Source organism: Chaetomium globosum, genomic scaffold (genome assembly GCF_000143365.1).
Source record: "Chaetomium globosum CBS 148.51 scaffold_2 genomic scaffold, whole genome shotgun sequence".
Lineage (NCBI taxonomy): Eukaryota > Fungi > Ascomycota > Sordariomycetes > Sordariales > Chaetomiaceae > Chaetomium > Chaetomium globosum.
The window spans coordinates 974,681-996,361 of NT_165977.1; the positions used below are offsets into that span (position 1 = coordinate 974,681).

General features: G+C 56.1%; 7 protein-coding genes across 7 annotated transcripts in view; 2 read left to right on the forward strand and 5 right to left on the reverse strand.

Moving 5' to 3' along the window:
- Positions 1–2,112, reverse strand: part of CHGG_02435 (uncharacterized protein) — a gene marked incomplete at both ends in the record, with an annotated part of 2,894 nt that extends 782 nt beyond the window's left edge. The window contains 4 exons of the mRNA XM_001228950.1: positions 418–646; positions 738–892; positions 1,346–1,378; positions 1,940–2,112. Of these exons, the coding sequence (XP_001228951.1) occupies positions 418–646; positions 738–892; positions 1,346–1,378; positions 1,940–2,112 (590 nt within the window). The remainder of the gene's footprint in view (positions 1–417; positions 647–737; positions 893–1,345; positions 1,379–1,939) is intronic.
- A 725-nt stretch (positions 2,113–2,837) lies between these two features.
- On the forward strand, positions 2,838–5,739 carry CHGG_02436 (uncharacterized protein; the record flags this gene model as incomplete). The annotated part of the gene is made up of 5 exons (XM_001228951.1): positions 2,838–2,878; positions 3,007–3,562; positions 3,715–4,266; positions 4,383–4,805; positions 5,026–5,739. 5 exons carry the CDS (start codon positions 2,838–2,840, stop codon positions 5,737–5,739), a joined length of 2,286 nt encoding a protein of 761 aa, XP_001228952.1.
- A 532-nt stretch (positions 5,740–6,271) lies between these two features.
- Positions 6,272–9,049, reverse strand: CHGG_02437 (uncharacterized protein; the record flags this gene model as incomplete). The annotated part of the gene is made up of 1 exon (XM_001228952.1): positions 6,272–9,049. The coding sequence occupies one exon, from the start codon at positions 9,047–9,049 to the stop codon at positions 6,272–6,274; it is 2,778 nt and encodes a 925-aa protein (XP_001228953.1).
- Positions 9,050–10,252: 1,203 nt separating this feature from the next.
- Positions 10,253–13,097, reverse strand: CHGG_02438 (uncharacterized protein; the record flags this gene model as incomplete). The annotated part of the gene is made up of 3 exons (XM_001228953.1): positions 10,253–11,316; positions 11,377–12,993; positions 13,052–13,097. The coding sequence occupies 3 exons, from the start codon at positions 13,095–13,097 to the stop codon at positions 10,253–10,255; spliced, it is 2,727 nt and encodes a 908-aa protein (XP_001228954.1).
- Positions 13,098–14,409: 1,312 nt separating this feature from the next.
- Positions 14,410–15,961, reverse strand: CHGG_02439 (uncharacterized protein; the record flags this gene model as incomplete). Its single annotated transcript, XM_001228954.1, has 4 exons — positions 14,410–14,786; positions 14,885–14,918; positions 15,271–15,722; positions 15,799–15,961. 4 exons carry the CDS (start codon positions 15,959–15,961, stop codon positions 14,410–14,412), a joined length of 1,026 nt encoding a protein of 341 aa, XP_001228955.1.
- A 1,212-nt stretch (positions 15,962–17,173) lies between these two features.
- On the forward strand, positions 17,174–18,020 carry CHGG_02440 (uncharacterized protein; the record flags this gene model as incomplete). Its single annotated transcript, XM_001228955.1, has 4 exons — positions 17,174–17,371; positions 17,440–17,508; positions 17,585–17,649; positions 17,996–18,020. The coding sequence occupies 4 exons, from the start codon at positions 17,174–17,176 to the stop codon at positions 18,018–18,020; spliced, it is 357 nt and encodes a 118-aa protein (XP_001228956.1).
- Positions 18,021–20,492: 2,472 nt separating this feature from the next.
- On the reverse strand, positions 20,493–20,959 carry CHGG_02441 (putative mitochondrial 37S ribosomal protein SWS2; the record flags this gene model as incomplete). Its single annotated transcript, XM_001228956.1, has 3 exons — positions 20,493–20,792; positions 20,859–20,903; positions 20,957–20,959. 3 exons carry the CDS (start codon positions 20,957–20,959, stop codon positions 20,493–20,495), a joined length of 348 nt encoding a protein of 115 aa, XP_001228957.1.
- Positions 20,960–21,681: the final 722 nt, after the last annotated feature.

Genomic DNA, 21,681 nt, shown 5'->3' on the forward strand with positions numbered 1-21,681 from the left:
CGTCGACAACCAGCATGGCGTGGGGCTCGACGAGCTTTCGTGTGCGTGGGAACCGCGGGGCCCATCATCAGGTAAATCCAGGCCGGTACTGAGAGTAAAAACTGTAGAGCAAGCTAGGTTAGCGTTCCTGTTTTTAGTCTCGGAAGGCTAGTGGTGGGTTCCATACCACTCCAAATGTCCAGCCATTGTTACCAACGATTCTGGATCCATCGGCTCTGAAAACAGCGATCCCCAGCGCCCAGGACACAAAGCCGAAGATGATTTGTACCGAGTGGAAGATCAGCTTGAACATTGGGATCCGCTCCGGATCGAATTCGAGGTCCTCCCACATCTTGTCTGGCGGTTTGCTGTGTGCGGGGGGAGGGGGGGAGAGGAGAAACGGAAGAATTGGGGGATGGGTAGGGGCGACAAACGTACACAAACGAATACGGGCCATGGCAACGGTCGGCCTTGCTGAGGCACGCAGGCTGTCCCGGCAGAGGTTGGCCGTGTTGTAAGCGGGCCCTGGGTTGAGAAGGCCGAGAGCCAGATGATGGCGTAGAGGGCGTCGACAACCAGCATGGCGTGGGGCTCGGCGAGCTTTCGTGTGCGTGGGAACCGCGGGGGCCATCATCAGGTAAATCCAGGCCGGTACTGAGAGTAAAAACTGTAGAGCAAGCTAGGTTAGCGTTCCTGTTTTTAGTCTCGGAAGGCTAGTGGTGGGTTCCATACCACTCCAAATGTCCAGCCATTGTTACCAACGATTCTGGATCCATCGGCTCTGAAAACAGCGATCCCCAGCGCCCAGGACACAAAGCCGAAGATGATTTGTACCGAGTGGAAGATCAGCTTGAACATTGGGATCCGCTCCGGATCGAATTCGAGGTCCTCCCACATCTTGTCTGGCGGTTTGCTGTGTGCGGGGGGAGGGGGCTGCTTGTCTTGGAAAGGGGGGGTATTTGGCGATCCGTCGATGTTGACTTTTGGGAGTCGCAGTCGCAAACGCTAGGGCAAGGTTGAAAAGTGCGAGATCCTTAAGAAACCTTAGAAACCCGGTACTCGTCAACCGTAAAAATAAATAACAAAAGCAAAACAAAACGGCAGCAAAGCGCTCACAGGCGAATAATCACAGGTGTCTTGTCAGGAAAAAGGAACTAAACAGAGCCGCGCGGTTTGCATCCTAAAACAGGGTCAGCTCGCAAGAAAATGGATCCCAACACAGCCGCTGCTCTTTGCCCAGGCGACGGAGAGCCCAGGGCTTGGCGGTGGGTTGCACAGTGCCAAGCCACACGAATGACGCCTCCGGAGAAGCCACTGACACCCTGAGCCACTGGGTGAGCCAATCAATCCAAGATGACAGGCTCACCTGGTGGAGACCTGCGTGGCATTGTGCATGAGACTGGGAAAGTGAGTGGGAGAGTGAGACAGTGTTTCCAAATCGTCTCTCGACATATCATCTCAAGACCTTGAAGCCCTAACAGTTCAGAGCAAACGGGTATCGCCAAAATTGCATCTTGTTGCCCGACCTTGCTTCTCCGAGGCTTTCATGAGTTTATCCAGCATCGAAACTCTTAATTTGCATGGAGTGGCCAAGGATGACCTGAAGCAATTGAGGAGCGACGTTCGTTTTAAAAACGCTGCTGCAATTTCAACTGCCGGGCCGGCATGCTACCCACCAGTCTACTTCGTGCTGCGTATTAACCACAAGTGTATAATAAAATCGAGAGAGCTTGCATCTGGGTGGGGTGGAGTGTGTCGATGATCTGTAGAGACTGTTTGCTGTTTTGGGTACTCTGCACAGTCCCTATGTAGGATTCTCGTCAGTTTACCGAGTCAGGACCGGAAGTGGTGCTGGCTGGCCCAGCAACCACAGGCCACGGTCCACAGCCGCTGACGACGACGCAATCAATCCTGCCCACATCAAGTGCCAAAAATAGAAACAGCCCGATCGCCACCGAACCTGCCCCGAACCAGGCCGGCGTCCGCCTCGTCTGGGCTCTCCGGAGAACCACTGGCCCGGCCGTGCCCGGTCCCGTAATCGGGCATCATTGCGGGCGGCGCACCGGAGTCCCAATCCCGGCCTAACTTGGCGAATTTCATGATGGGTTCCTGATACCCCAGACACCAAGTCATCTTGGAATGCCTATACCCATACTACCCATACTGCCTTGCGTGCTATAGAGGACTCACGAATAAGCAGAGGAGATTCTGGGGTCAAGCCCATACATCCGATGTATACCATCACCAATGTATTCGGGACGGGCCCGTTACCATTTCCACAAGGTACCGGATGATGTGGTTGACTGTGTCGGCTAGCTTGTCGTTCGCGTGTTTGTCGCTTGTCATCTAGTCGACTGTGGCCTGTAAATAGACTATCGATCTTGGCCGTCAGGCTTTCGACCGCATTGTGCTGACTGTTGAGCGCCTTTCACCTGCGCGGTCAGTTTCCTTGACGGCAGCGTCGACTCGCGCCGACTCACCGACTGCATTCCTCGTCGTCGCATCCACATCGTCGGCAGCGAGTCGTTTCTCGTGTTTGTCAACGATGCTCTCGACATCTGCCCGTATCCTAGGCAGCCAAACTAGAGAAGCGTCACCCGCTTTTGGCTCGTCCGCTGTTAGGATCCATCGCTGAGTCGTTTTTCGCCACCTATTCGTCACCACTTCACCAAGACTCACCCGCTACGTACGATTCTTCGGTCGCGCTGTCGTTAAAAATCCCTCTCTCCTTCCCCGCCGTGATCCCTCTTCTCCCCCTCGCTCTCTCCCTTCCCCCCCTTCGGGGCGGTCCCCCTCCCCTTAGCTCCCTCCCCTTCCCCCTCCGTGGTTCCCATGAAGCCGACATGGAAAAAAAAATCATGGAGAACACATCCCACGTACTATGCCATCTGTCTCACTTGTACTATGACCCCCACTAAATCCGCTAATATACCCATAACCCTGTGACATCGTCGACTATTGGGGCCGCTTCGAGTGGCAGGCCCGTGGTAGCTCTCACCATCACGGGTTATACTGGTGTGCTGGCAGTGTCCAGCCCGACTTGGAGGATGATGAAGGGCGGGCTGAGTTTGCCCGCTGCTGGGGTTTCTCTATCACGGCGATGAACCCCGAACCGAACAGGGTGATGATGCAAGGGGAGGCGAACGTATTGATCATCGAGTTGTTTGAGCACGAACAGCCAACCTTTGATACCCTGTCCAGGATCGTCAACAGGGTCCAGCGGCACGCTTGCAGCGAGGCATACTGTCTACGCCGAAAGAAGCTACCTGGTGGTGTTCTTTCTATCGAACCGGCCTGTCGGTTCTACTTCCCTCGTAGGCACCACGAAGAGGCCTACGTCACCCGTGACATGAACCCGGCCTACTGGATGTTTGACGGCGCCCGGAACGATTCGCGTCTTAACGGTTACAACCGTACTATTACTCTTGGCTGGCTTGCCAACACCGACATCAACCCCTGTACCAGCGTTGACGCAGTGCTCAACTACGTCGCTAAATACTGCTCCAAGGCGGAGACCAAGAGCAAATCATACCAGGAGCTCGCTCGCGAGCTCCTGCCCCGGATTTCGAACCGTAATCCGCTAGTTTCGTTTGCTTCGAAGCTTATGAACAAGCTGATTTCTGAGCGAGACTGGTCAGCGCAGGAGATTTGCCACCTCCTGATGCATCTTCCTCTCCAAGAAGGTACTCGGGTGGTTCGGACTGTGGATTGTCGTCCGTATAAATCCCCTATCAGGTCACCATGATTCGACCAGAGAACCAGGCGGTTTCCGTACGGTCCCAGTACCAGAAGTATCTCGAACGACTGGAGCTATGGGACGACATTACCTACTTTGACTTTCTGTCGAACATCGACTGGTCCCGGGGCCCGCAGTCGTGGCGTCGGATTCGACGTGCAAAGCCACGGGTGTTGAACTACTTTCCACGTTACAAGTCTGACCCAGGGGCGGCTGACAATCAGTTCGAGGACTTTTGTCGGGTCAAGTTGATGCTCAACCACGTCCATCGTAACCCCGAGGATTTGAAGACGGTCGATGGCTCTGTCTTTGACACTTATCGCCAGGCGTACGAGTACTGCCTCGAGATCCACCGTCACCCGGACGACTATTACGGCGAGGTGTTTGTACCGGAGGCGGAGGATGTCTTCGAAGATGCGCCTGACGAGGAGCTCCAACCTCGAGACTGGGAGGAACTGGCCGCCGAGCTGCCCAATCGCCCGGTTGAGCAGGAGGATATCGACATCCTCGGCAACCGTGACATCGATATACTGCATTTGTGGGAGCCTCACGTTGGTCGTTACCCTGACCTTGAACCCATCGCGGCAGAGTTCTGGAGGCTCAAGAAGGCCGAACATGGTGTGGGTGAAGTGGAGGTTGGAGACTTCTCTGCGAGTGCGCCCGACAGTCACACTACAAAGCCTACCTGGCCGGCGACAACCCGGATCCTATCCTTCTGCAGGTCGACGGTAGAGGTGGTACCGGCAAGTCGCATGTTATCCGCCCCCTCTCTGCCCGGCTCGACCAGCTTGCGCGGGCTCGTGGCTATTCTTCGCCCGTTGTTCGGGCTGCTCCGACTGGCGTTGCCGCCAACAATATCGCTGGCAGTACTTTGCATTCGCTGCTACGGTTACCGGTGAGCAAGAAGGGCGACATCAACAACCTCAACGCCACTGAGCTTGGTAACTTGCAGGCCAAACTCAAGGACGTCCTCTACTTCATCATCGACGAGAAGTCCCTGATTGGGCTCCGGCTTCTGGCATCGATCAGCTACAGGATGGGCGAGATCTGGCCCCGGTACCGTGATCAGCCGTTTGGTGGCCGCAGCGTGGTCCTGATCGGCGACTCCTTTTAGCTACCACCTGATGCGGAGAGGGCGCTGTATAGCAACAACGCTGTGCTGGGTGCAGTCGAGATCGCTGGTCGCAACATATACCGGGCGTTTCGACCGTACCATCGAGCTCAAAGAGGTTGTCAGACAGCAGGGCGAAACACAGGTGGGCTTCAGGAATGCGTTGGACGGTTTGCGCCATAACAACCCTACGGTTTAGCAATGGAGACTGTTGTCGACCCGGGCGCAGGCGGCATTGTCACTTGAGGAGGTCAGGTCGTTTGACGATGCCCTTCGTATCTATCCGCGGAACAGCCAGGTCAACGACTATAACCTTACCCACCTTGAGGGTCTGAACCTGCCTTGTTACCAAGCTGTCGCTGACAATACTGGCCCAAAGGCTAGCGAAGTTGAGGCGGCGGACGCTGGCAATCTCCACAAGAAGATCCCCTTGGTGATTGGTGCCCGGGTCATGCTGACAGAGAACATCTGTATCGACAAGGGTCTCGTCAACGGGTGTATTGGCACGATCTACGACTTTGCGTGGCGGACTGGCGCCGATATCAGCACGCAGCCTCCTTTTGTTGTGCTAATCAAGTTTGATCAGTACGTTGGTCCTCCCTGTTTCGACGACCCCGAGCTCGCTGGCGTGGTCCCCATCTTTCGCAGTAAGAGGGACTTCCTCAGGGGTAATACCAACTGTACACGCACGCAGTTCCCTCTGACGATCGCCTACGCCATCACGGTACACAAGTCGCAGGGTGCAACGCTTGACAGGGCTGTACTGGATATCTCAGACAGGGATTTCACGGCAGGACTTACGTACGTCGCCATCAGCCGCGTCAAGACCCTCCAGGGCGTCATGTTTGACAGCACATTCGACTTGCAGGCTCTGCGCATTCAAGCCAACGCCAACCACGCGACGCGCGCTTAGGATATCGCCCGACGTCTTCCGCAGTTGGTTACGCCTGCGCAGGTGGAAGTTTACGCTCAGCAGTGGGACATTTATGATGCGTAGATGATTGCTGTTTATGTAGTTCTAGCGTACGGAATACATCTCCTCTCTCTTCGGAATGGCTGACAGTGTATGTGAGGCTGGCTATACCGCAGAGCCATCACAGCCGACGACTGAGCCCGAGCCAGTAGACGAACCAAGCCATTAAGACCAGGGCCAGAGACGACCGCAAGCTAGTAAGTTGACGGCCAAAGGCCGTCGACGGCACTAGCGTAGCAGGGCGTCGGCCCTGCGCGATGGCTGGTCGTCGTATCTGGTGGTATGGCGAGGGCGGTCGTCGGCTCGGTGGTTGGATGGATGTACTGACTGTGGCTGTGGCGGGATGGACGGTGGGTATCGCCAAGCTTCGCTTCACACTTACTGGGGCAGGCCGTGGGCGTGGGTGGCACAGTCAGGTATTTTAATAATAATATCATACACCCCATATCCTACACCCCCCAACTCCCTCACCTCACCCCTGCCACCGGAACCTACTCTCCCTCAACATCGACATCAACCCGGTCGGCAACAGCCCCTGATCCACCACATCCACGCCCCCAAACCGCGCCACAATATCCTTATGATACAGCTGCACCACCCACTGCTCGTACTCGCCCAGGGCACTCCACGTCGGCATATCTGGCAGCGCCGCTTTGACCTCCCCCGTCGGCCCCAGCGCCTTGACCTCCGGCGCCGCCATCAGCTGACGATACAGCCTCCCCAGCCGCGCATCCGTGAGCTCGCGGTAGCGCGCAAACTCGGCCGCCGACATGAACGGCTGGTCGCGTAGGTCCGCCCACTCGGGCCCGTCCCGCCAGCTGGACGCCCCCCACCGGTTGGTGCCGGGGCGGTCCGACTTGACCACCACCGAGGCGTCGTCGTCGTTGTTGTCCGACATGACCATCGAGGCGTCGTCGTCGTCGCCGTTGTCTGACGTGACCACCGAGGTGTCGTCGTCGTCGTCATCATCGCTATCGTCGTCTGACATGTCCGAAGCGTCGTCGTTGTCCTGCAGCGCGGGGATGCTGAAGCCCGCTTCGAAGCGGGCCTTGGCGCGCGCGTAGACGAATTCTTCCTCGGAGAGGTACTTGGTCATGAGCTTGGCGGGGTCTTTCTCGACTTGGCGGCGGAAGAGGAGGAGGGAGATGAAGGGGTTTTTGAGGCCCAAGCCGCCGTGGGAGGAGGGCCAGTAGAGGTAGCCGTCGGGGATGTGGGAGGGGGGGATGTTGAAGCGCGAGGCGATGGTCAGCTTGAGGTGCTCGCCGACGCCGCCGGGATGGTCGGGGAAGAGCTTGTCTTGGATGCGGCGGAAGGTGGCGAGCATGCTGTCGATGTGGGCGCGCCCGTAGCAGTTGGCGGGCTTGCCGAAGTTGTTGGCGAAGAAACGGTGCCCGTAGATGTTCCACGCCTGGATGTAGTCCAGGATGCTGCGGCACGCCGACAACTGGAGGCGGAGCTCGTCGATGTGCTTGTCCACCTCGTCCTGGTTGATCAAGAAGCGGCCCGTGGCAGGGTCCAACTTTAGGAAACCCCACTTCACGTCGCCTTCGGGCAGCGTCCCCGACGAGGTCGTCGATGCCGCGGTGCCGTTGTCGCTCTTGACCTGTACGGAGCCTGTCTTCTCTGAGTTGAGCTCCAAGCCCATGGTGTCGGTGAACTGGGTGATGACCTTCCAGGCGTCGGCGCAAGTCCCCGAGTTGCCCCAGAGCCACATGTCGTCGTGCAGCCGATACAGGCGGGTGCCGGCGGCCTTTTGGTTTACGGCATAGTCCAGGCAGAACAGGATAGACTCCCCGAAAAGGTCGGTGATGGGGGTTGACATGGGCGTGCCACGTTTCCGGATCTGCACAGGAGCATCCGGCGAGTCCTGCTTGAACCGTATCTCCGCCTCGAGAACGCGCCTGAAAAAGTCGATCCATTCCGATTGCACGCCAAAGAACTCGAGAACGGCGTAGATGGTCGAGTGGGGGATAGACGGCCCAAACCACTTGAAGTCGGAGCGGATGACGGTGACATCCTTCCCTAGCTTCGTCTGCATGATGATTTCGGCCTGGAGGCGCTGCAGTAGCTCCTGGACGACCGTGACAGGACTCGGCTTCGTATCGCCCGCCTTGTCCCCGGAGCCGGCATAGGTATCCCTGACCTCGTCGAAGGACCTGGGAAGCTGGTCAAGGAGAATGCTGTGGAAGTGAATGTCACGTAACTTTTGAACCGAGCTCGAGTTCAGCACTAAGTAGTCGTCGAGAAAGAAGCGGTGGCGGCGCGCGTCATCCTTGGAAATGGGCTTGGTGTCAGACTTCCAGACGCCGTCGCCTTTGGTGAACGTGGTCAGAGCCTCGCGAAGCTGGACCGCCCATCGTAGGCCCACGTAATACACCAAAATGGAGTGCAATAGATCCTCATCCGTGTAGAACCGGTATCGGCCGTTGATGTTCCGCCGTTGATCGACGATGAGAGGCGTGCCCCATGACCAGGTCGCCATGGTGGACAGGCGCATGTTGAGCACATCTGCAATCTCCGAGAGAATCACTTTGTTCGCTTTGAAGTCACGAAGGGTGGTGCGCTTCTCTTCGGTCAGAATGTCGCTTCTCAGCATACCCTGAATGACGGTGTCCAGAGTGTCCACGTCGAAGTGGCGCATTGACTTCCAATCCTTTTGGAAACGCTCCAGGGTTTTCCTGACGATCCCCAGATAGCGTTTCGCTTCTTTTGAGGAGAACACGTCGCCCAGGTACGTCTTGATGGCCTTGGGGTCGGTGTCCTTGGCCTTGAAGACATACTCTTCCCAAGTGGCGCGCTGCTCATGCATCTCCTCGCGGCCGACGACGACAAAGTTGGATCCCTCGGCCGTTGACGCGGCATCCGAGTTACCGGACGCGATCCATTCCTCAACAAGCTTGCCGTAGAGCGACGCAAACTCGTACTTGTTGGTCTGCGCGTCCATGTGCTGGCTGATCTCGGCCTCGTATTCCTTCAGGAAGGGCTCGGTAATGGAGGGGTCATATTTGGCTTGGTCAAGGAACTCGCCCAGGCTGGATAGGGCCCTGTTCCTCTTCAGGCCGAGAGACTGAAGGTCCTTGCAGCCCTTGAGCAGCTTCTTGGCTCGTACCGCGGTGTCCGACTCGGAGGCAACCTCCTCAAGCAGAGATCTCTTCTTGTTTCCGTAAGCCTCCTTTTGCTGCTGGAGTTGGTCAAGTTTGATGGCCGTGATGGAGGAGAGGGTCTGGGAGAGGACCTCGGTGGAAGCCATGGCTCGGTCGTGGATCTGAGCAATGTGGGTAATGGAAGCGATGTGTAGAGGATTGAGGCGGGGTCGATGGGATGCCGGAAAGAAAAAGCAACGAAGGGTGTGCGGATTGGATTGACGATATTCAAGAGAGTGCAGAATGCGATGTTGTCTTCCAACGACATCTTTGGGCGAGGGTGCGTTCCATTTTATAGCGGGGATCGCAGTGAGCGGCGCAAGAACCGTGGCGAACGGTGGGACCTCATTCGTGCAAACAATGAGGACGGATTGTGGAAACAAGGAGGACGGGTTGTGTTGTGTGTATGATCAACAAGCCCAATCGCAAAAATCGGAGTTGAGGACATGCGCGCGATCGCTAACCGCAAGTGAGGACGGATGAAATGACGCCGGGTGACTCAACGGTGCACAGGAGGGATTCAACGACGGTCTTGGGAACTAAAAAGAAAAAGTAGAGTAGAAAAAAAGAAGAATGCCGAATATAATTAGAAAAGTTAAAATGACAAGTAAAAGAACAATAGGATATAAGAAAAGAAAAAAAAGAGGAAAAGAAGGAAAACAAAAAAAAAAAAAAAAGACAGAGGAGACTATAAACTATGAAATGGCCCGATGGTCTCTGGGTATCAACTCAAATAAAAAGCACCGTATAAACGATTACTAAAACCGTGTCATTCAGGGCCCTTCGAAAACTGTCTGCTCGAGACCAAACACCTACCTTCTCAGAACAGCCTGACAATCTCACAAGTCTGGCATGGGCACCGACAGGTAATGATGGAAAGATAGGTAGCAAGAAGCGAACCATCAAGTTTGAAACCAAAAGAAAGGAAGCAAAGCCACCCTCCAGAACTGGACTGATACAAGTAAGTGTAGCACAGATACACGAAACCGAAACCCAACTCACTCGCTCCGCCCCGATTCCGCCTGCCCCGCCATCATGATATCATGTCTTTGTCTTTCTTAACCTCCCTGTCATGTCATATCGACTCCACAAACACCCCAACACCCCTCAGTCTCACACCCCATCACCACATACTCCCAGCATCACACCCCTCAGCACCACACCCCAGCATCACACCCCTCAGCACCACTCCCCATCATCACCCCTATCACCACTCCCCTCCCATCACAACCCCCCCTCACAACCCCAACCCAACCCAACCCAGCACACCGCATCCCACCCCCCCCACCAACCGCCCAACAGAACCACTACTAGTAATCCATCGGCGCATCAACCAGCGTGACACTATGCTGCTGCCCATGCCCATGCTGCTGCTGCTGCTGCTGCGGGGTGCCCCTCTCCGGATGATTATTCGGCGGCGGGGTAGCCGTGCGGGCGGCCGCCGCAGCGGCCGACGCGGGCGTCACGCGGCGACCGGACGAGAAGCGCGCGCCGCTGCGGCCGAGGCTGTTGCGCTTCTCGACCATGTGGTGGTCCTGCTCGCCGACCTTGGCGAGGTGGGGGTCCGTGGCGGTGGCGATGGGGGTTTGGGCTGGTGGTGTGCCCGGAGCGGCGGCGGAGGAGGCTGCTGTCATGGCGTTGATGCCGTTCATGATGAAGTTGCCGTCGGCGGGGTGGCTGAGGTTGGCGGTGTTGGTTGGGGTGTCGGATTCGCCGGGGACTTCGAGGCTCGTGCGCTTGGGGAGGTTCGGGCCGAGGCTGGTGCGCTTCCGGGGCTCGCTGGTGGGGCTGGTGAGGTTCGTTGAGATGGGGAAGCGCGTCTCGGGGCCTCCGACGCTCCGATCGCGGCGGTGGGAAGCGCGGGGGCTGGGTGCCGGAGAGGTTGCCCTGCTTCGGCTGCCGGTGGCCTTCTCCAGGAGCGCGCGGTTGCGCTCTTCCATGTGCGCCTTGCGGTTGCTTTCATCGGTGGAGATTGCCCGTGGCCGGTTCTGGTTACCCTTAATAGAGCCAGAAGAGTTTGCGGTCGACAGGCGCTTCAGTTCGTTGAAGATGGAGTCCTTATGCGCAAAGAGGTCGCGGACAAGCCGGTAGGCGTGCTTCTCCTCCATCGTGAGCGACGTCTCCGAGCGCGGGCGCAGGATGCAGGGGGCGAGAGAGGTCGCGAGCTTGGCGATGTACTCCTCATCGGCGGATGTGAGGTCGATCAGGCGCGTGAAGTGGTTCATGCAGGCATCCAGGGACGCAATGTTAGTGAGCCGCAGCTGGGAGAGTGTCTGCTGTAGAACGGGGACGCGGGCCGCATCGCCGCCATCCGCGGTTGGGGTGGTGTAGATGGTCCGGATGATTTCGTATACGTGCGACGAGACAAGAGAATCTGGCGGTGACTGTTAGTTTACTACTCGACCCTAACAAACACCCCTTAGACGGGACATACCAGGAAGTTCAAGGAGATAAAGCTTCAGCAGACTCGCGACCGTGGGTATATCAAATTCAGCAAACGTTTCGAGGGCTGGCGCTTTCCCGTTGTTGACCCTGGCCCTCAGCTTGTGTGTCTGGGCAAGCGGTACTTCGTGCAGCCACACTCCCCTGCGGGCTTCGTCGCCCTCAAGGTCAGGATAGTGGTGATCCAGATAGGTGAGGAGTGTCGTGATGATGACGGGAACGCGCTTCCGGTCGGCCCTGGCGCGGGCCTCGAGGTCCACGCCGAAGGTCTGCTCGTCGACCTTGTTGTAATAGTTTTCGTAGACCACCACCTTCGGGGTAAAGCTGCCGGTCCGGTAGTTCTCCAGAAGGTACCGGAGGTCTCCGAGCGGCTGCACAGTCTCCTGGTACAGCATCATGTTGTCGACGGTGGACTGCAAGCTGGGGATCACATTGCTAATGGTCCCGGAGAAGTCCAGGATGACCGTCTTGGTAGCCTTCAGCCGGTCCAGCTCGCACCGCTCAAGAAACTTGAGATGTACGTGAATGGCCTCCTCCAGCTCGCAGCGCATCTCGTCCAGCTTCTGAACTGCAGCCTTGTACCGATCGTCCGCTTCCCTGGCTTCCCGGCGCATGCGCTCAGCGGGCGTCTCGTTCGGCCGCGACGTGTTTAGGACGTCCCATTTGGCCAGGTACTCGGTCACGGCGCCAACCACCGGAGAGTCGCCGCCATCGGACCCGCCCACCGGGATCGAGAAGGTCCTCGCCATCGCCTTCTTTTCGGGGACACCGGCCGTCTCAAATGCCTGCGGTCGCCATTGGTAAAACAGCTTGGAGCTGTTGGCGAAGGTGTTTCCGACGTTGCCGACCAGGCGCAGGAAGCCGTGAGTCACCAGATCCTGACCAATGCGCTCCGCATAGCTCACGCTTGAGCTCCCCATATTCTGTTGGATGTATTCCACGATATCGGAGCCAGCCGAGGTGTTCTGGTATGTCCCGAGGATTGGAACCTTGGTCTCGCCCATCTTGACGGTTGCGATCATGTGCGACAGGATCTTCTTCACTTGTTCGGGGGAGTATATCTGGTCGCCGATCTCGAGGGGTTCCTCCTCCTCTGCTGGTTCTTGGTCCACCTTGATTTCTGGGATATTCTGCAGTTGCTTTGGGCTGCCCTCGGGGTCCTGGAACGCGAGCTTGTTCTCTTCCTCGATATCCTCGACAAGGCGGCATTTGTTGAAGTAGCTGCTCCTCAGCTTCTTGACGGCCTCGGCCTGCTTGTCGTGGGCTTTGATCCGTCCCTGCAGTTCCTCGTGGGAATCCTGTATCCGAGTTTCGTGCGCATCGCACCAGCGAGAGAAGGGGTTGACGACCAGGTCGCGGATGTTCTGGGCAATCTTCTTGTGGTTCTTGGAGGCATCCTCCATCTCGGTTCGTACGCCGTCGTACGCCTTGCGCACGCTGGCGCCATCGTCGCGGCCAAAGCCGCCTTGGATCTTGTCGACTGCGGGGGCAATCTCGGAGAGGCGTTGACCGTAGATCTCCTCGGCCTCGGCGCGCATTCGGGCGATCGTCAGGACTTGGCGGTTCTCGACAACGCCTTGCTGGAGCTTGCCGAACAGGACACCAAGTCCTCGGGTTCTGTCAGCGAGATGGGGTTCATGCGATCAACACTTGGAGCAGCAACTCACCTGCGGCGTAGTCGTTGGACCAGAACGAATCTGCGAAGCCCGGCATCTTTACGAGGAGTGCCGATCACACCTTGGGTTGCTCGTTGTTGTTTTCAGCCCTCTCTGGCCGGCGCAAACGGAAATCGGGAGAGAGGTCGTTTCGGATGTTTATTTGGACAGTTGCTGAATTCCCGCGAACCAGTCGTGGCACGGCTCCGGACCTGGCGGCTTGCAGGGAGGCCAGAGTTTGTGTTGGGATGATTGAGGCTGAGGCTGGCCGAAATCTTGGCTTTGAAGGTGGGACAGGGACTTGGAAGTCAAAGTGCGCAAGGGTTCACGGGTGTGACGGGGAGATGGTCGAAATCGGAGGGTCTTTGGGTGGACATAAAGCAGGTCGTAAACGGCTATGATGTCGCAAAAAGGAGGTCGAAAGCAAAGCAAGGCCGTACAAGAAACAAAAAAAAAAAGGAATTCCGTCTTGAAGTTGGAAATCGTCCCTCCCTCCCAAGGAGGCACCCGACCCTGGAGATGCAGGTGCCCAGCCAAACCCCACGTCTCATTGGATGGGGCGCATAGCCTGCCCGTTCCAGTCGTCAGCGACAAACTGTCTCAGCCCCCTGCAGAATCCCAGGCGGCCAATTGGACTGTTGGAAACTTCTCAACCCACCCTGCTTCTGCCGCCTTCTCCAACGAGCCAACTTTCCAACCTTGAGCCAACGACAACTGCCAACGACAACTGCCAACACGACTGAGAGAACTGTGCGGGAGTGAGAACCCGTGCTTGAAATCAACTGTCTCTTTAGCGTGTCTGTGGGCCTGGTTGGGCGTATTACATGTACCATCTCCAGCCATTTGCGCCTTTCTACAGCACATCCCCACACATTTTGTGTTTTGGAGGAACTCTCGGTATCGAACGATATCACTCCGACAAAATCGACATTGCAGGCGACAACTAGTTATTTGACGGCACGACGGATACTCGGACAGTGATAACTATGCCTACAGACGTTAAGGCGCCATGTTGCCCGCGAGAGAGGGACCAGTTGGGTGATCTTGTGATCTACTTGCGAGATGACTATACACGATGAACTTAGGAGACAGATTCCGAGCTTTGATGTTCTATCTAGTTTCTCTTGATCATGCCCGTAAGTAAGGATGGTATCTCGGGGTCATCAACCCCTGCATATCTGTCGTCTGGCTTGGGTCATCGACGTGGAAGATGTGCTCCCCAGGAAACAGCAAGTTGGTGGTCAGGAAGTAATCCATTGGCGTCATGTCGACCGATATCGCGGGCGCCGACGGGTTGATGCCCCGAGCATGTGGCGTCAGCGCGTTGGTTCCGCCGAAGAAAAGCTTCCACCACTCTTGCTTCTTGGCCTCTATCGTGATTCCCAGCTGCGATGCAAGGTGAAGAGGAGCTGGAGTTGGTTTGGATACAGCTCTGGCTTCGGGCCGCGGCCCCAACTAGCCGTCCCCGTGAACGAGAACTTGGCATCCACGGCGCCCGACTTACTTAACACGTGGCGGCCGAATTTATCGACACTAGTCCATTCCATTCTCTGGGGTGCGCTGGTATACGATAGCTTGACCGGGGGCGTCGGACTCGAGTTGGTTGAAGAGAAGACGAGCTCCGCAGTCGGACTATCGAGGTTGAAGAAGAAACCATCCATGTTGAAGACCATTTCCCCGGTCGCTTTCTGGTATTGTGGAGCTTCAATCGGGTGCGATGGCAGGTTGAGTGTGAAGCGCATTCCGGCTGCACAAAACGCGGTGTTAGATTTCTCGTCCTGGGGGGTTTGTAAAAAGGTGAGTTGTTGACTCGAAAGCCCTTACCGTCGCCTGTCTGAGACACACACTTCATATTGGAGAGGCTCTTGTTCAAGCGGGGCTGATGATAAACACAAAATAGCTTAGCACTTTATTGACAGCCAAGAAGGGAGAGAGAGGTACGCATGGGGTGACTCACGACGATGAATGAGCTCGCCATAACGCGGTGGCTGAAGATGACACTTGCTGTCCGCCCGGTCGGGATCGGATTCACAGGTTTACCCATCGGGGTAAACTGTATTGGCGGCGGGGTTGATCCAGCGTTCTGGTTGTCCTCGAGCAAGATGCCCATGCAGATGGCGCTTGTGTCGTCGGCCCCGTACATCACACTGAAACTGAACCTCGCAGGCCGGAGAATCGAGGCATCACCAGCATTGGCCGGGGCTTGGTTATTCACGCCCGCAAGGCAGTACTGGAAAGCCAGCGTCCCTGAACCTCCGTTCAATCTTTGCCTTCACCGACTCCTCAATGCGGTCCAGCTGGTCAGGAGTATTCCCTCCTTGTCCGTCGTTCTTGACAGCGACGGAGAGGAGTTCCGGGAAGTTGATGCAAATCCCCAGAGCCGTATTGTTTCCCTGTTCGATGACCCTCACAGTGCCTGCGGGAGACGGGTCTGGGGAGGCATTTGGGGTGAATCCGCCCGCCGCGCTGGTGGTCCCATGCACGGCTGTCAGACTTGCGATGATCACGATCTTGACATTTTCGAATGTTGTTGTCATTGTCTGGCCGTCCGATACACGTTTGAGGGTCTTGGAACCTGAAAAAGGTGCACTGAAGGTGATGTTTCCATCCTGGTCTAGGATCTGGAGGGATGGTCGCTGTAGCTTGACCTCAACGGTGATGGTGCAATCGGAGCCCCAGTCATCTGGTTTTGGACACCGAGTTAGTATATATAGGTAGGTAGGTACAATTAGTACTCAAAAGCCTCAAGAATCAACAACCCAAGTCAGTTCGATACTTGCCTTTGGTCTCCTCGGTCCAGCTTAATCCCTCTACCAATGGAGTCCCGGCCTTGGCCGCTCTTTCGAGCAAAATCTTGTTCAGCTCCGTTTGGTTGTAGGACACGAGAACATCGTAGTCGTGCAGTGAATCTTCGCCTTGCATCTTCTCGGCAAGCTTCGCGAGATTCTCTTGGGGGGGTTTTGTAAGCCATATCGTCTCAGAGCCTCGGCTGGTTGTGTTGGTTTGTCGAGCAAGTCCTCTTTGTACTGGTACGCTCCGACGAGAGTGAGAGAGCGGATGGGGGATGGGGGCCTGGCAACCGTGATGACTCTGGAGCCGTACCACTCATCCCTGAAATATATACCAAGTGTGGGCGGCTTCATATTGCCGTCAGCGACCTCGCTGACATGGCCCAAACATGCAACAGGTACTTGAAGCGGAACATCTAGGCGTCTAAGCGTTACTGTGCTGGCCACGTTGGTTCAATGGCGACTGGAGGTGATGCAGGCATGGATGCTTTTGGCTCGGTATTACCTCTAGTTCGTCGCCGATGAGGCGTAGTCCGTCTGCACCGCAAGATGCCCCGCCAATAGCAATGAACTTCATGGCAACGAAAACAAAGCTCTTCCTGAAATATCCTGCACCTGTGACTATTGCAGCCCGGTGTCTCACCTGAGCACGGCGAGCTCAGTTCATCTTGACTACATAAGGCAAGGGGAAACCGAGAGATAAGTCAAGATTCCATATGAGCACGAGATCACCACACACACAGCAGCTTACCGCCGCTTTTGAGACGCTCTGCAGCAAGGATCAAATTACGGTCTCCACCCGGCGGTGTCGACGTCCGACTCTGCATTGGAGATCCGGCAGCGGTAGCCATTGCTAGACCAGGCAGGGACTTTAATCAAGCATAGCGCCTTAACTTCAACTGTACCGTGACAGCTGAAACGAAGCCCTCATGTCAACTTTACCCTTCCCAATGTATGTATTGCTGCCCAGTTCACTGAGTTGTAATTTGTTTGTCTCAGACTACATGTGCGGAGGCATTGAACAACGCGCGATACCCGAGAGAGATCTACAAATGCAGAAGGGCAATTAGTAATTCGGGGAATCGTTGACAGTCCAGTGATGCCAGACCCGCCTGACGTGTGACCTGGCAGAACATAATCCAGCTCGCTGATGAGAGCTCGCCCGGATAAGTACCATCGTACTAGCAGTAATGGGAACTGGAATGAGAGGCCCAATAAGTTCAACACTTACTGAAAAGAAGCCGCTGGTTTCCTCATTGCCCGTCTTTGCCTTCTCTGGGAACTACTAGGCGCAGACAAACGAAAGTCATAACCCGTGTCCCGAGTTCCAGTCCTTATCCCCATCATGACCGACAAGCCCGTCGAGTACACATTCAAGCCGTCTCCGGCATCAGAATCATACGCCTGCTATTCCGATGGCAATACGATACTCGTGCTTAGTACCGATCATGTGGACCTCGGCGCACTCAAATTCGCTGAAGGCACGGCGCTCATCTATGCCGAGACAGTCACCCATTTCGGAGGACATATCGGCTCCGGGAAAGTCTCTCGGAATCTTTTGCTGACAATTGAATGTTGTCGGCCCCTCCCGATCTATCAACCTTTCTGGAGAAAAGGCGGATGACAGGAGTACCGCTCCCAACGGAGATGGGCAACATGGCGGCGATGGTAAACCAGGGGGTAAGATGTGGCTCTACGTCGAAAACACAAACAACTCTCCCTTCGGGCTCAAGATCACTGCAAACGGGGGATGCAGGACGAGGTGGCAATACTCTTGGTGAGAAAGGCACTAGTGGCAATGGCGGCAACGGGGCAAGGCCGGTATGTTTTCTTTGTGCAGCCCGTGCAGCCTGTACAGCCTGTGCCGCGATGGTTTCAACTAATTACCCAAGTACCTTCGTGTTCTGATAACTATCAGCCTTCCGTTTTCTTTTGTGTCAACGGGAGTACATTTTACGCCATAACCAGCAGATCCTGGTCACACATTGGCACGGAAAACACCCAAGGTGCAGTACAGAACCAAATGCAGAGCCAACTGCAGGTGAAAGGACTCTTCGTTGAGCAGAACACACAGTGGATGGAATCAATGGAACACTGCAGAAGTCGAGCCAGAAATTCCTTGGCATTGTTGGTTCAGATACCCCACGATGAAATATACGTGAAACAGTACGTATGGTACATACAGACTTTAGTGGGGTCAGCCGTTGCACGGTTGCACAACAGACAACATGGGAGCTGAGGATGACGAGGCTGAAAAAAGCAATTGGTGATTGGCGCTGGCTTACACGACACGCACGAGGCTTGGGCCCCGCCAGAATGTCAGTAACTACCTATCGTTAAATGTCTTGTGATATTTGACGTTCTGACAACCCTTGGAGTCAATACCAGCGAGAACCAAGGGCAGCGCCAGGTGTTTTGGAAACACTCGTGTTGAGATAAAACTTTTAGTCCCAAGTACCTACCTAGTTATTGAATGCTAATAAGTGGTTTTGTGTTGAGTCAGAGAGAGCATAACTCCACATTCACAGTTTTTGGGGTTGTCAATGTTGAAGAATTTGCGCTAAAGAAGAACTCGCCGAAGGAGAATTTATGGAGAGGAACCTGACGGACCTGAGCGGCTTTCTGCTTGGTATTTCCACATTTGTCATCGTATCAATGGCAATACCCCATTCCAGGCCCACTCCCCCTCCACTGCCACCGGTGAAGCCAGAACTGGTGATTCCCAGAATCCGCCAAAGGAACGGTTGACGCTCTCCGATATTACATTCCTTGGTGACACAATAATAGGGACCCATGAAGTTTAACCCGGAACTCCCTGGGCCCGTCGACCGCCCTGAGCCCAAAGGCGGTGGTGACCCGACGGTTGCCGGACCACCACGGCGGAGGTCCTCAAAGGCCGTTTTATACGTGATATTGTCATTGGTGTTCTTTGGGTCGTTAATTCGATTATTACCTATCCATTCGGTGTGCCTTGGTAGGCTCCGTTCAACCAAGCCTAGGACTATTGAAGAACGTGTCGAGCATATCTTGCGGGCTACCCCCTTGATCGGTAACCTCCCTCGGCGCCCTCATGATGCTATAGTCTCTGGCTTACACCACTGACAGACGGACATAACGACCTGGCCATCTTCATCCGGGCATTCTACAACAACCACATCTACAATGAAACCTTCAGCGAGCCCTTCGCCGAGGGCGGTCTCCGCGGGCACGTCGACATCCCCCGTCTCCAAGCCGGCATGAACGGCGGCGCCTTTTGGAGCGTCTTCTGGCCCTGCCCAGCCAACGGAAGCGACTACTCGGACGAGAACTACCACTCCCAGTAACCCCCCGCCCCCCCCACTCTCCCTCTCATCCCACCCACCTTCCCTTCAACCACCCACTAACCACCACCCCCAAAGTCGTGCAACAAACCCTCCAACAAATCGACCTCCTCGCCCGCCTCCGGCACTCGCACCCCTCCATCTTCGCGCCCCCCACCCTCACCAGCACCGAAGCCCTCGACCGCTTCCTCGACACCCACCACCATCAACCCCACCCCCACCACCACTCCCAACTCCCCCAACCCAAATTAATCGGCCCTCTCGGCGTCGAAGGGCTCCACCAAATCGGCAACTCCGCCGCCATCCTCCGACAATTCCACGCGCTCGGCGTGCGCTACGCGACCCTCACCCACAACTGCGGCAACCGCTTCGCCGACGCCGCGCTGCACGAGCGGCCGCTGCGCCGCGCCGCGCCCGTCTGGCACGGCGTCAGCCCCGCGGGCAGGGCGATGGTGCGCGAGATGAATCGGCTGGGGATGATGGTGGACTTGGCGCATGCCAGCGTGGATACGATGAGGGATGTGCTCGGTGGGGGGGATGGGGGGTGGGAGGGGAGTGCGGCGCCGGTGGTGTTTAGCCATTCGAGTGTGTATGCGTTGTGCCCGCATCCGAGGAACGTGCCGGATGGGGTGCTGGATTTGGTGGGCCAAAGGGGGGGGTTGGTTATGGTGAATTTTAATCCGGGGTTTATTTCGTGTGTGGAGGCGCCGGGGAGGGGGGATGGGTTGCCGGAGTTTTATCCGGCGAATGCGACGCTGCAGCAGGTGGTGAGGCATGTGCTGTATATTGGGGAGCGCATCGGGTTTGACCATGTTGGGTTGGGGAGTGACTTTGCGGGGATTGTGGACGTTCCGGAGGGGTTGGAGGATGTGTCCAAGTTTCCGGACTTGATTGCCGAGTTGCTGCGGCAGGGAGTGAGTGATCGGGATGCCGCGAAGGTGGTGGGGGGGAATATTCTCCGTGTTTGGGGGGAGGTTGAGGCCGTGGCGAGGGAGATGCAGAAGAAGGGCGAGCCGGTGTTGGAGGATGACTTGCCCGGCCTGTTCGCGGCAGGGTATCGGGGAACGGAGGAATTGTGAGCCGGAGAGGCCCGCTCCAAACGGGTGAGGGTTGACCAGGGCTTCTGTAACCCAGTATCCAGTATGTATATTCCGTATTGTACATAGAAACACACGCCGGTGCGCCGTTGCTCGGCCGGGACGACCAACTCCGTTGTCTATCGGTCCCAATGCGCCCGCGAACCCGGACTTTCCTGCCCGGCACGGGGAGGGACAAACACCATGTCGACTACCTCGCCCCAACCTGCAATCCCAACCAATTCCCCGAAGCTGACGCCTCCCTTCTCTAACCCCGCCGCTCGACCTTGTTGAGTTTCCTGGCCGTCTCGATCTGGTTCCTTGTCCGTTGGCCGCGCACCGGCAGTCCCATGGCGTGCCGCCTACCGCGGTATGTCCCCATATCACGCAACCGCTTGATGTTGTCTTGGAGCACTCTCCTGGCGTCGCTTTCGATATTCATCGTCGACAATTCGGCCGTCAGGGCTGTGAGAGTTTTGGGCGGCAGTGTGCCCATCTTCGCCCCCGGATAAATCGAGTATTTCGCCAAAATACGGTCCGCTGTTTGTGGCCCGAGTGCGTAGAAGGACTGAAGCGCTTTCTGAGGGGATATGAGTGCGCGGGCTAGAGGAAAGGGTGGTGTGATTCAGCGCACCTTGACGAGCTTCTGCTCGTTGAAGTTAACTCCGAAGATGAACACCTGACGGTCATGGTCAGCCTAACTTTCTTGTGTATGTAGGAAAATACCCGTACCATCTTGTCTATTGCGGCCGGACACCCTCAGCCAAATTTTCGTCAACAGCGCATTCGGGATCAGCATCAACCTCGCGGCCGCGGGTCGAGAGGCAGGCTCCACCGGATGCTGCCGATAAAAATCCAAGATAATGTGGCAGGTGCACCCGCTTGGCAACAACTGGCAGCCTGCCAAGACCCTACCTGACAACCACCAAGGGCAAGAATTGAGTCAGAGAAAACCATGGCACGAATGGATAACAAGGAAAGGAAATCGGTGGAAAAGAAAATAAACCGAATAGACTCTGCGAAATAGATGGAATGAAATTAGACAAGAGATAAAAAAAAAGAAAACTCAGTCAAGTTAGCTTATTGTTAGTTTCTGCGGTTGCATTCCAACTCATTCTGGCGTTTTGCCTTGTGCTTGCTTTCTGCTGCACTAAAATGAATTCCCCCCCAAACACCTACTTGGAAACAAAACCACCTCGTCACACCACACATGCCACCAACAAATCATGGGTCACTGGAAACGAGGCCAAACCGGCCACTCCCACATTCTGATGAGTTCTCCTCAACAGAGGAGTACGTGGAAAGCCTCTTGCATTTTGCGACTAACTCGGACTTATTCCGGTTTCTCTGCGGCGGCGTCCACATTCTCGATTTCTTCACCACCGAACCAGGAGTGTTTGCTGTGGCCGTGCCCAAAGAATGGCAGGACTATCTGGTGCAGACTACCCCAATGGGGC